At 38.8% G+C, this 13,594-nt stretch overlaps 1 protein-coding gene across 1 annotated transcript; it reads right to left on the bottom strand.

Moving 5' to 3' along the window:
- Positions 1 to 12,428: 12,428 nt before the first annotated feature.
- On the bottom strand, positions 12,429 to 13,114 carry LOC106093208 (uncharacterized). Its single transcript, XM_059369865.1, has 3 exons — positions 13,055 to 13,114; positions 12,650 to 12,988; positions 12,429 to 12,581 (listed from the first exon to the last, which is right to left on the bottom strand). The coding sequence occupies exons 1-3, from the start codon at positions 13,112 to 13,114 to the stop codon at positions 12,429 to 12,431; spliced, it is 552 nt and encodes a 183-aa protein (XP_059225848.1).
- Between the last annotated feature and the right edge of the window lie 480 nt (positions 13,115 to 13,594).

The raw sequence follows: 13,594 nt of genomic DNA, 5'->3' as shown, positions 1-13,594 counted from the left end.
TTTATTTTATATTTAATTGTCAAAATTTTTAAATAAAAAACAAGTAAAAGCGTGCTAAGTTCGGCCGGGCCGAATCTTATATACCCTCCACCATGGATCGCATTTGTCGAGTTCTTTTCCCGGCATCTCTTCTTAGGCAAAAAAGGATATAAGAAAAGAGTTGCTCTGCTATTAAAACGATATCAAGATATGGTCCGGTTCGGACCACAATTAAATTATATGTTGGAGGCCTGTGTAAAATTTCAGCCAATTCGTATAAGAATTGCGCCCATTGGGGCTCACGAAGTAAAATAGAGAGAACGATTTATATGGGATCTGTATCGGGCTATAGACCGATTCAGACCATAATAAACACGTTTGTTGATGGTCATGAGAGGATCCATCGTACAAAATTTCAGGCATATCGGATAATAATTGCGACCTCTAGGGGTCAAGAAGTCAAGATCCCAGATCGGTTTATATGGCAGCTATATCAGGTTATGAACCGATTTGAACCTTATTTGACACAGTTGTTGAAAGTAAAAATAAAATACGTCATGCAAAATTTCAGCCAAATCGGATAGGAATTGCGCCCTCTAGAAGCTCAAGAAATCAAATCCCCAGATCTGTTTATATGACAGCTATATCAGTTTATGAACCGATTTGAACCATACTTGGCACAGTTGTTGGATATCATAACGAAATACTTCGTGCAAAAATTCATTCAAATCGGATAAGAATTGTGCCCTCTAGAGGGTCAAGAAGTCAAGACCCAAGATCGGTTTATATGGTAGCTATATCAGGTTATGGACCGATTTGAACCATACTTGGCACAGTTGTTGGGTATCATAACAAAACACGTCGTGCGAAATTCCATTCCAATCGGATAAGAATTGCGTCCTCTAGAGGGTCAAGAAGTCAAGACCCAAGATCGGTTTATATGGTAGCTATATCAGGTTATGAACCGATTTGAACCATACTTGGCACTGTTGTTGGATATAATAAGAAAACACGTCGTGCAAAAATTCATTCCCATCGTATAAGAATTGCGCACGCTAGAGGTTCAAGAAGTCAAGACCCAAGATCGGTTTATATGGCAGCTATATCAGGTTATGGACCGATTTGAACCATACTTGGCACAGTTGTTGGATATCATAGCAAAACACGTCATGCAAAATTTCATTTCAATCGGATAAGAATTGCGCACTCTAGAGGCTCAAGAAGTCAAGACCCAAGATCGGTTTATATGGCAGCTATATCAAAACATGGACCGATATGGCCCATTTACAATACCAACCGACCTACACTAATAAGAAGTATTTGTGCAAAATTTCAAGCGGCTAGCTTTACTCCTTCGAAAGTTAGCGTGCTTTCGACAGACAGACGGACGGACGGACGGACAGACGGACGGACATGGCTAGATCGACATAAAATGTCACGACGATCAAGAATATATATACTTTATGGGGTCTCAGACGAATATTTCGAGTAGTTACAAACAGAATGACGAAATTAGTATACCCCCCATCTTATGGTGGAGGGTATAATAATGTATGAAAAAAATAAATTTCAATTAAAAACCAACAAAACTTCAAAATTAAACTAAAACCAGTAACCGGGTGCAGCCGACTATAAAATACCCTACAACACTGAGTCTATACTTACTACTTTTAATATGTAGAAACTTATCCTAAATCTTGTCCGTATTTAATTTTGTTCATACCAGAATATGAACCGTTTTGAATCATATTTAACACAGTTGTTGGAAGTGATGCCAAAACAGTACTCGTAAAATTTCAGTCAAATCGGACGAGAATTGCGCCCTCTAGAGGCTCAAGAAGTCAAGACCCAAGATCGGTTCATATGGCAGCTATAACAAAACATGGACCGATTTAAACCATACTTGGCGCAGTTGTTGGAAGTGATGCCAAAACAGTACTCGTAAAATTTCAGTCAAATCGGAAGAGAATTGCGCCCTCTAGAGGCTCAAGAAGTCAAGACCCAAGATCGGTTCATATGGCAGTTATAACAAAACATGGACCGATTTGAACCATACTTGGCGCAGTTGTTGGAAGTGATACCAAAACACCACGTGCAAAATTTCAGTCAAATCGGATAAGAATTGCGCCCTCTAGAGGCTCAAGAAGTCAAGATCCCAGATCGGTTTATATGACACCTATACCAGAATAAGAACCGTTTTGCGTCATACTTAGCACAGTTGTTGGAAGAGATACCAAAACACTACTTGCAAAATTCCGGTCAAACCGGATGAGAATTACGCCCTCTAGAGACTCAAGAAGTCAAGATCCCAGATCGGTTTATATGACGCCTATACCAGAATATGAACCGTTTTGAATCATGCTTAACACGGTTGTTGGAAGTGATACCAAAACACTACTTGCAAAATTTCAGTCAAATCGGACGAGAATTGCGCCCTCTAGAGGCTCAAGAAGTCAAGACCCAAGATCGGTTCATATGGCAGTTATAACAAAACATGGACCGATTTGAACCATACTTGGCGCAGTTGTTGGAAGTGATACCAAAACACCACGTGCAAAATTTCAGTCAAATCGGATAAGAATTGCGCACTCTAGAGGCTCAAGAAGTCAAGACCCAAGATCGGTTTATATGGCAGCTATATTAAAACATGGACCGATTTGGCCGATTTACAATCCCAATCGACCTACACTAATAACAAGTATTTGTGCAAATTTTCAAGAGGCTAGCTTTACTCCTTCGAAAGTAAGCGTGCTTTCGACAGACAGACGGACGGACATGGCTAGATCGAATTAAAATGACATTACGATCAAGAATATATATACTTTATGGGGTCTCAGACATTTCGAGGTGATAAACAGAATGACGAAATAAGTATACCCCCATCCTATGGTGGAGGGTATAAAAATTAAGGCACAATAAATGTTAAACAAACCAAAAAAAAAATTGACTTAATTTTTCGACGAGCTATCTACGTTCCGCTTAAATGGTAGCGCTTATTTCTCCTCCCATGGCGCAACAATTAAAGATGGTCTCATTTGTTTAACAACCACATATCATAAGGTGCAATTCGCCATCTCGTCATCTAGATGTCATTTAAAAATTGGCATTGTTCCCAACACAACCAAAGAAACTTGCCCTCGTTTGCGTAAGTGCACCAGTTAAATAAGAGACACAGAAACTCAAACAAATAGAACGTTCAAAAAAAGGGAAAAACACAGAACCGACGTTTTAATACCGTTAAACTGGCCGGCTGTTTTCAGCTGTTCGCGTGATACCAACTTCATTAATCCACCATGGAGGAGAACTTTATTAAAATCGATCGAAAATCTTATTTTGAAGGAAAGGATGTTCGGTAAAAATTGCATCCAACTATTGCCGTATATGGCTATAACTATTAAAATATGAAAAATTGTTGCAACTTTCATAAAAAAATCAAAAATACAAAAACATTTTTTAAATATTTTATTTTGGTTTTTAATGTACCTTAATCTGTTCTCAAACAAAAAATCCCTTAAGCGCCACTAGATTTGAGGCGCTAGATCATTTATTGGTCCATTGTGTAGTACAGGTAGGATATTTTATTTCGTTTGGAAGCTACGGGCAATTTTGTGCGCAGAAAACCCATATTTTTGTGTAAGTGACTTATGTAACCTCTAATCATTTTGTGTAAAATTTGATATAACACGTTATTGGTCAAGTACTAGTATTGCTACAAATCATTTAATTGTGTCGTTTTATTTTTGTATGTTTTAAATGAGCTTATAGGATTAATTTAGAAATGTTCTCGCACATTTATATCATAAATTATGCCACTAAACTAAGTAAAAAATAACTTACCCAGTAAACACATAGATATCCACATGCCAATTAAGTTTTAATATTTTATTGAAGCAAATAGGTAAGCTGCAAACATACTAGCTCCATCGCAAGGTGACGCTGCTGACATCTTCAAATCAATGTAAATATTACCATCCGTTTCCCCTTACAGTTGTTTTCATCCTGCGTTGAGCAACCATTTGATATATTCTGCATACCCTTTTTCTATGCGCAGCCAACTATATGCGACGACAATGTTTAACAAATGCACTCACACGACGACGAACAAATAATCATTTGACGCGAGCTGCTCTGCCGGCAGAGCGACCGCGAACCCGTAGTATAACTGCAACCAAAGAAATATCAAACAAAGAGCGAGCGAGAGAGAGATTGAATGAGAAATGAGAGAGTGCGTTTTTAAGTCATTTGAAACAGAATTTGATATATTCTGCACACCCTTTTCTTATGCGCAGCCAACTATATGCGACGACAATGTTTAACAAATGCACTCACACGACGAAGAACAAATAATCATTTGACGCGAGCTGCTCTGCGACCGCGAACCCATAGTATAACTGCAACCAAAGAAATATCAAACAAAGAGCGAGCGAGAGAGAGAGATTGAATGAGAAATGAGAGAGTGCGTTTTTAAGTCATTTGAAACAGAATTTGATATATTCCTATGCGCAGCCAACTATATGCGACGACAATGTTTAACAAATGCACTCACACGACGACGAACAAATAATCATTTGACGCGAGCTGCTCTGCCGGCAGAGCGACCACAAACCCGTAGTAGAGCTGCAACCAAAGAAATATCAAACAAAGAGCGAGCGAGAGAGATTTTATGAGAAATGAGAGAGTGCGTTTTAAAGTAATTTCATTTGAAACCGAATTGTGTTGCTGTTACTAGGCGAGGAGTGAGTGGGAGCCTTTTCTTGCAAATCGTTTTTCTCTAATTTGTTTTTTATAACGGCATATTTTCGTGTATTTTCATTACCGTACAAACACACACGGCCGATGATTCACTTTTGTAATGCAAAAGATGTACTATGTTTATATTATATTATGTTTTCCTTTCTATTTTATTTATTAACCTTTTATTTTGCACATAAATGTTATCTTTAGGTACCTATTATCATTAAACTCGTTTACTTCATACTGCACATCTCGAAAACCACATAATTCTACTGGAAATTAGCAAGCACAGAAAAAAATATTAACCAACGTTTTGAATACACAATAGACAAGTTCGATATTGAAGTCAGCTTCTATAACAAGACACTTATTTTAGATTACTGTTGTCTTTATTGATTTGCTTCTTAATGAGTAGACAATGATACGATGAAATCACGCGACGACGAAGTTCAAGATGTTTACGCGACGATCACCCGAAAACTACTAAATGGATTGTCCAAAGCAAATTCCTTTGCACCAATAAGATTTGCGAAAAACCAAACAAAGCAGAATGAATGAAACTATGGCGGAGAACAAAAGTTCTTGTTGGAATTTGAGAAAGCTAGAAAGTGTGAGAAGGAGAGGGAGACAAAGAAGAGGCATTGGGGCAATGATTTACATGGCTCATATTTTGTCAAAAGCAAACGACTAAGGGTTTCATAAAGGCAATATTGTGGTACATATTACGGGCAAACGGCAAAATGAATTTTAATGAAATTGCCATCAATCGAAAGATATTTTTCCAGAGAAGCGACGAAAATAAATGAAAAGTAATGAGGAATTTATTTGCATTAAAAGTAGAAGAAGCATAAACACAGCAAATTCTTGTTGTTTTTTTTTCTAAAGCGTTCGTTTTGTGTGTGAATGCAAAGCCATAGGTGGGAGTATTAGTGATTAGAGTTAGAGAAACAAGTACCACTATTTAGGTTAGCGTGTTGTGGGGGTGTGAAGTGCGTGGCTCGACTTGGCATGTAGGTTAGCCAATTCGTACGAGGCACTTGCAGTTGTTGTTGTTTTTTGTATATGTTTTGCGAGGCTGCACAATGAAATGAACCATTGTGGAGAACAAAAGTTATTTTTGGAATTCCAGAAAGCTATAAAGTGTGAGAAGGAGAGAGACGGAGAAGAGGCAGTGGTGCAATGATTTACGTGACTCACATTTTGTCGAAAGCAAATATGTATTATTAAACTGTCAAGGGTTTTATAATGGCGATTTTTTGGTACATTTACGTCCTGAATGAATTTCAATTGAAAGATATTTTTTCAGAGAAGCGACGAATATAATTGAAAAATAATTTTTCGAAAACAAAAGCCACGAAAATAAGGAAAGAAGAAGAAGCATAACCACAGCAGATTGTTGTTGGTTTTTTTCTAAAGCATTCGTTTTGAGTGTGAATTCTAAGCCATAGGTGGGAGTATTAGTGGTTAGAGTTAGAGAAACAAATGGTGCGAGAGAAAGAGTACAAGTATTTAGGTGAGTGTGTTGTGGGGGTGTGATGTGCGTGGCCCTACTTGCCATGCAGGTCAGCCAATTGGTTAAGGCTCGGATTTGGTATGCGAGGCATTTGCATTTGTTGTTGTTTGTATGTGTTTTGCGAGGCTGATCAACAATACAAAAAAAAATTATAACTACAGGTTATAGGCAAGTAGGTGGGTTGTATAAAGGCGAGTTTGTGGTAAATATTACGGCCAAACAGCTGAATGAATTTTAATGAAATTGGCATGAATCCAAATATATTTTTCCAGAGATGTGAATAGATATTATTAAATAGCCAGGGTTTGAGGTACATTTTACGGCCAAACGCCAGAATGGATTTTAATGAAATTGCCATCAATCGAAAGATACTTTTGCAGAGAAGCGACGAAACCACCTTTCATTAAAATCCGGTGAAATTTGCATACCTTATGTCCCATAGCAGCTATATCGAAATATGTTCCGATTTGGACCAAATACTAATAAGTACAAGTCATTGTTCAATTCAGTATAACAAAATATTAGTGCTTTTAGTAGCTATACCTAAAAATAAACCGATGAAAAGCCTTACATAAGTCACTGTGTCAAATTTCAGTGAAATCGGATTATAACTGCTCCTTTTATGGGGCCAAGACTTTAAATCGAGATATTCCTCTACGTGGCAGCTATATCCAAATATGGACCGATTTGGGTCCAGTTGCAGAAACATTTCGAAGAGCCTAACATAACGCACTGTCCCCAATTTCGGCGAAATCGGACAGTAAATGCGCCTTTTAAGGACCCAAAACCTTAAATCGAGAGATCGGTCTATATGGCAGCTATATTCAAATCTGGACCAATTTGGGCCAAATTGAAGAAGGAAAACTCACTGTCTCAAATTTCAGCGATATCGGACAATAAATGCGCCTTTTATGGCCCCAAAACCTAAAACCGAGAGATCGGTCTAAATGGCAGCTATATCTAAATCTGAACCGATCTGTGCCATATTACAGAAGTATGTCAAGGGGCTTAACTTAACTCGCTGTCCCAAATTTTGGCGACATCGGACAATAAATGCGCCTTTTATGGGCCCAAAACCTTAAATCGACAGATCGGTCTATATGGCAGCTATATCCAAATCTGGACCGATCTAAGCCATATTACAGAAGTATGTCAAGGGGCTTAACTTAACTCGCTGTCCCAAATTTTGGTGACATCGGATAATATATGCGCCTTTTATGGGCCCAAAACCTTAAATCGACAGATCGGTCTATATCGTATCTATATCCAAATCTGAACCGATCAGAGCCAAATTGAAGAAGGATGTCGAAGGGCCTAAGAGAACTCACTGTCCCAAATTTTAGCAAAATTGAATATAAATGTGTCTTTTATCGGCCTAAGACCCTAAATCGGAGGATCGGTCTATATGGCAGCCGATCTGGGCCAAATTGACAAAGATTGTCGGAGGTCCTAACACAACTCACTGCACCAAATTTCAGTAAAATCGATAATAAATGTGAATTTTATGGGCTTAAGACCCTAAATCGCCAAATCGGTCTATATGGGGCCTATATCAAGATATAGTCCGATGTAGCCCATCTTCGAACTTAACCTGCTTATGGACAAAAGAAGAATCTGTGCAAAATTTCAGCTCAATATCTCTATTTTTAAAGACTGTAGCGTGATTTCAACAGACAGACGGATGGACATGTCTAGATCGTCTTTGATTTTTACACTGATCAAGAATATATATGCACTTTATAGGGTCGGAAATGGATATTTCGATGTGTTGCAAACGGAAGGACAAAATGAATATACCCCCATCCTTCGGTGGTGGGTATAAAAATATTTCTGATTTTTGTGAAACTTTGCACACATATGAGAACGTTGAATAAAACGGCCCATGCCAAATTTTGTAAAGAACGGACCAAAATTGTGGCATCTACAGCCTTAAAAGACCATATCGGATGAAAGATATATATGGGAGCTATATATAAATCTGATCCGATCATTATGAAATTTTACACACGTATGCGGACGTAACAAAAAGGACTTCGTGGCAAATTTTGTAAAGACCGGACCAAAATTGTCCTTCTAAAGCCTTAATAGGTCAAATCGGACGAAAGTTACATATGGGAGCTATATCTAAATCTAAACCGATTTAGATGAAATTTTGCACACATATTGGGACGTCACAAAAAGCACAGGGGGAATAAAAGGGCCGACGATGTGGCGGTGAAGGCTAAAGGACTGCCGTCAATAAACTTGGTTAATCCGTAGCCTATCGGGTCGACGCAGTCCGATTAAAGGGCGTGGGCGAAAAACGCTCTGTGGAACAGCGAAACAGTCGGTAGGACGACGAAAATCCTATGGGGTGATACAGATCGTGAGAGGACAAGGCTATTACTGAAAGGAAGTAAACAGGAGGTCAGTATAGCTTTTGGTGTCATAAAGCGACATATAGGACTACTAGCTCACTTTTGCAAAATAGGTACGACAATTGATGAGATATTGGACCATTTCCTAAGTCATTGCCCGGCTTTCGCGGTTAATAGATACCGGCACTCAGGTGGGGACATAATACCAGACATAAACCAAAGTAGAGGCGTGTTACGCAAAAAAATAAGTATTTTCATCTTCACTTAGATTTTCTATCCGGAGGTTACTTTTTTAAATCATGCCCTACACATGCTGTCACTTGCCGTACCAATTTTGCATTAGTGTCCTATGTGTCCCGTTATGATATCGACTTCACTTCCTTCTTACTTCCACTCAGTATTAGTTTCGTCTCATCTTTTTACGATCCACATCTACCCATAGGATTTTTCGCTGTCCTACCAATCGTTTCGCTGTTCCACAGTGTTAGATGCGCATTCGTCGCTCACGCCCTTAAATCGGACGGCGGCGACCCGAAAGGCCTCGGGTTAACCAAGTTTGTCGACGGCAGTTCTCTGACCTTTACTGCCAAATCGTCTGTCCTTACATTTTCCCTTAGTCTGTTATGGCCCGCCAACCAAACGATGCGGGTTGTGCCATCCTCAGAGAAGGCGTTTAATCTCCTTCTTACACTGGAAGAATATTCGTGACCTTACCCTCCTGGTTGTTATTGCCCTTATGGCCGTTTTACTGTCTGTAAAGATGTTAACACTCGCGTATGTACTACACCACCTCACGCATTCCGTGATCGCCCGTATCGTTTAACAAAAGCTCCCTTTATGGACCCAAGACTCATTTATGGGCCCTATATCTAAATATAGACCAATCTGAATCATATAGGGAACAGATGCTGGAAACCATCGGGTAATAAACGCGTCTTTTATGGGCCCAAGACCCTGAATCGAGAAATCAGTCTATATGGCAGCTATATACAAATATAGCCCGATCTATAGTGTGGTCTAGATCGGGCTATAGTCGGATTATGAACCGGGAACCCAATACCAAAATAAATTTTGTTGTAGGGCATAATTTTATTCTACATACCAAACTTCTGTCAAATCAGCAAAACCTAGGAACCGAACAAGCATGATCGAAAGAACGGTTTACATGGGATCTATGTCAGGTTATAGACCGATTTGGACTATACTTGGCACAGTTGTTGGAAGTCATTAGAGAACACTACACTACCAAATTTCAGCCAAATGGGATGAAAATTGCAGTCAAAAATGGAGATCGGTTCATATGGGAGCTATATCAGGTTATAGACCGATTTGGAACCTCGCCGGTGAACCACGAATCAATTCATGCTGCGGCAATCTCCCTTATAAATAAGTCCATAGGCTGAAATCCCAACATTACCCCTAATGAACCAGACGCAGTGATTACCAGAGCCCCAGACACAAATATTAACCCTCCGACTTGGACCGTTCTTGCACAGTAGTTGAGAGTTATAACATAAAGTTTCAACCAAATCGTATAAAAATAGCGGCCTGTAAGGGTTCAAGAAGTCAAATCGGGAGATCGGTTTATATGAGAGCTATATCAGGTTATAGGCCGATTTGGGGCGTATTTGGCACATTTGTTGGAAGTCATAACCGAACACTAAGTTGCAAATTTCAGCCATCAGACAAAAACTGCGGCTTCCAGGGGCTCATGAAATCAAATCGGGAGATCGGTTTTTATAGCGCAGAGGTTAGCATGTCCATCTATGACGCTGAAGGCCTGGGTTCGAATCCTTGCGAGACCATCAGAAAAAATTTTCAACGGTGGTTTTCCCCTCCTCATGTTGGGAACATTTGTGAGGTAATATGCGTTTCTCTATGTTTGGTAGTGCCAATTGTTTTGTCAGCATCAGTAGGAATGAGCATCGTCTGTCATTTCTTTTTAATGGCTTCGTCTCGTTGTATGAAATAAATGCAGCAATGTCCACCATATTATGAAACATGACCAATGGCTTGCGGTTTGCATGTATATTTGCCAAGCGTTGTAATCCAAAATAGCAAACGGCTTTTTTTCAGTTTGCATGTCCACACCGCAAGTATAATGTTGTGTCGACAGCAAAATTACCGCTATGTTCTTCTTGGGCACATATGAACATAGTGCTACATCGCCTTCGTTGAAACCGAAAACTATGCTGTTGACAGGACGCGTATGATTTTTTTGGAAATGCCGAGGCACACATGTCTTATTCGAACGCTGTGTTCCAACGTATGCTGTTTGGTACTTTGATCAGGAAGAATCCTGATCAAAGTACGCGCCAAATCCAAAGATTTGAAAACATTTTTCGGCATAAATTGTGCGGCCTGTATTCAAATATCTCTCCGAAGTTGAAGTACAACATTCTGACCTTGATTCACCTCTCGTGTCAGGCAATTAACCATAGAAAAAGATATTGAGTCGCACAACCACCGACAACCGACAGGTGCACTGAACCTTGGATCTCACATACATTCTGTTTAATGCCTTTAACGTTGCCCGACTTTCGCTGAAAATATTAATTTCCGCTGCTACAGCCGTCGCATATACTTCTGCTTGAAAAATGCTGCAAACATGCCTCATCCGTAAGAAGATGTTGATACCGAGTTCACTGCAATAGATACCACACCATATTCTAGTCTTCATCTTCGACCCTCTCTGCCACTCCGCCAAGGTAGGTAAACTAACTTGCAGTTCCTTATGCACCATGTCCATTCCTATCTGGAAATCCATCTGAGACACCTTCGTGGTCCTATTCAACATACGCGTGTGTCTCGCCGATTACCCATGAATCAGTTCAAGCTGCGGCAATCTCTGAAGCTGCGTCTTCAGAGTCTGAGGCTGAATTCCACGCATTAGCCCCAATGAACCAATCGCAGTGATTCCCAAGATCCCCAGACACAAATATTAAAGCAACCCTTAATCTTAAACGTCACTCATAGGAGTGGTTATAAGATGCTCCCCTCCGATTGGATTAGAACATAAACCTGCAATTTTTGTTATGACTTCCAATATCAAACTATGGTTAGTATGATTCAACGGGGTTCTCTATCAAATATCGGCCATCTATTTGGATGCATTTTTGTATTATATTTCATTTATGCTAATTTGGCTTTTAAATATGGAAAAGCAATATTAAAAGACTTAGTTGATGAGACAATTATAAGCACACATAAAATTCTCCGAATTGTACTGAATGCTAGTTGACAATATATTATCGATTCAAAATAAAATTCTTTTGTATAATCAAATGATCAAACCAATATGGCCCTACGGAATACAGCTTTTGGGGTTACGCTGCCAAGTATGAAGTAGAAAAGATCCAAGAAACTCGAAGTTTAATACTTTGTATCATAGCTAATGCACATTGGTACATACGAAACACCGACATACACAGAGAATTGGGAGTGAGGACAATATCGGAAGAAATATCCATCTACGGTCTGAAACATGCGAACAAACTACAGAGTCACTCCGTTAACTCTGACTTAAACCAATATTGTTCGAAACTATCCAGTCACCAAAAGACTCCAAAGAACTATACCAATGGATCTAGTCCCTTAAGAGGCCATAAATCCTAGAAGTAACTAGGATGTAGTTACTGATCTATTTCCACAACATGAATTCGAAATAGGCTAAATTCTTTGGTTTATATTATATATCTGTACGTTATTTTAAAATTACACATCTTAATCAGATTGATATTTACAGCTTATAATAGCCATTCAGAATAATTTTCAATATCATCAATACGTAGACACCAATCAGCCGCATTGCAACACATGTCACTTGCTAGGAAACAAAAAATCTTCTACCGTAACAGTGTAGTGCCCTCCAATAAAAATTCCGCTATCAACTCTTGGTTATCATAAGTGAATAAGGAAAAATTCAATGTCATCAAGGGAAAGTATGGGGGCAGAGTTTCAGCGCTGATACTGTAATTATTGAAAGTGTACAACAAATCCTAAAATGAAACGTAAATACATCAATGTATTGATATACAGCACTCCATGATGGTGCTCTTATACTCACTCCTCTCACAGGACATTCGTAGGGCAAGTTACTCGTACGTCTAGATTCGTCCAAAATTATTCTAGCCAAGGGCATGGACATTGCCGTTGTCAGCATGTTGCAGATATTTAATTTCAGATCCATGAACTTTACAGCTCTTTTAGCTTTGGCTGGGGTAAAATAGATCAAAGCATGAATCTCTGCATTTTGGTTGAAATCACGCCGCAATAGAAAATTAGCGTCTAAGGCATAGCGACTTGTTGCAAACTTCTTAAAGTCACAATCAAAACGTTTTACCAAGGGGCTGAGGATGTTGCAAGTTAAATTGTTAAGTACAAGTTGGAAACGCCTGCGGGCAGTCTAAAATTGAAGGATTTTGGAAATCACTACCAAATGGAACTTTTAAAAGCCAAACTTAGAACTCACCTCAGTTGTAATGAAAAGTTGAGCAACGAAGAGAAGGAAAAAAATCCCTTTAAAATTCATTATAGTTTGTAATTCCTAAGACAAGAACAAAGCTAAAACTATATTCTATAACTGACAGCAATTGAACTTAGCCTCTGTTCTTTTTCCATGGGTTTTGAACAGCGGTAATGTAGCGTAAAATTTGCAGCATATTTATGTAAAATAAATGATTTTTAATTGAATAGCCAAAATTGGAAAAATAAAATCCCACACACAAGCAATTATAGTGAAAAAAAAACATTTTTCAGATTATCAAAGAACTTTGATCACATTTTCAACCTAAAAATATCCTCTAGTCGAGAAATAAAATTAGACACATTTCAAAATATACCGTGCTTTCTTTGTTAGGTTAGGTAAGGTGTTTTAAAACTTTTTTGGCTTGGGTGTACCACAGTGATCGCTTTCAAAATTTTTCTTCGGTGATGAATCCTCATTCATTCTGACAACATGAGCCAGCCAATGCAATCATTGTATTTTGGTACATTTAACTATGCTAACGTC

This window comes from Stomoxys calcitrans, chromosome 5, assembly GCF_963082655.1.
Source record: "Stomoxys calcitrans chromosome 5, idStoCalc2.1, whole genome shotgun sequence".
Classification (NCBI taxonomy): domain Eukaryota; kingdom Metazoa; phylum Arthropoda; class Insecta; order Diptera; family Muscidae; genus Stomoxys; species Stomoxys calcitrans.
This window is presented reverse-complemented; position numbering and strand designations above follow the sequence as displayed.

Excerpts from the sequence above, each read along its gene's own strand:
- LOC106093208 (XM_059369865.1), bottom strand. The coding sequence starts at position 13,114 with ATGAATTTTAAAGGGATTTTTTTCCTTCTCTTCGTTGCTCAACTTTTC. Across the intron at positions 12,989-13,054 it reads AACTTTTCATTACAACTGAG|ACTGCCCGCAGGCGTTTCCA; the intron begins GTGAGTTCTAAG and ends CTTCAATTTTAG. Across the intron at positions 12,582-12,649 it reads ACGAATGTCCTGTGAGAGGA|GATTTGTTGTACACTTTCAA; the intron begins GTGAGTATAAGA and ends GTTTCATTTTAG.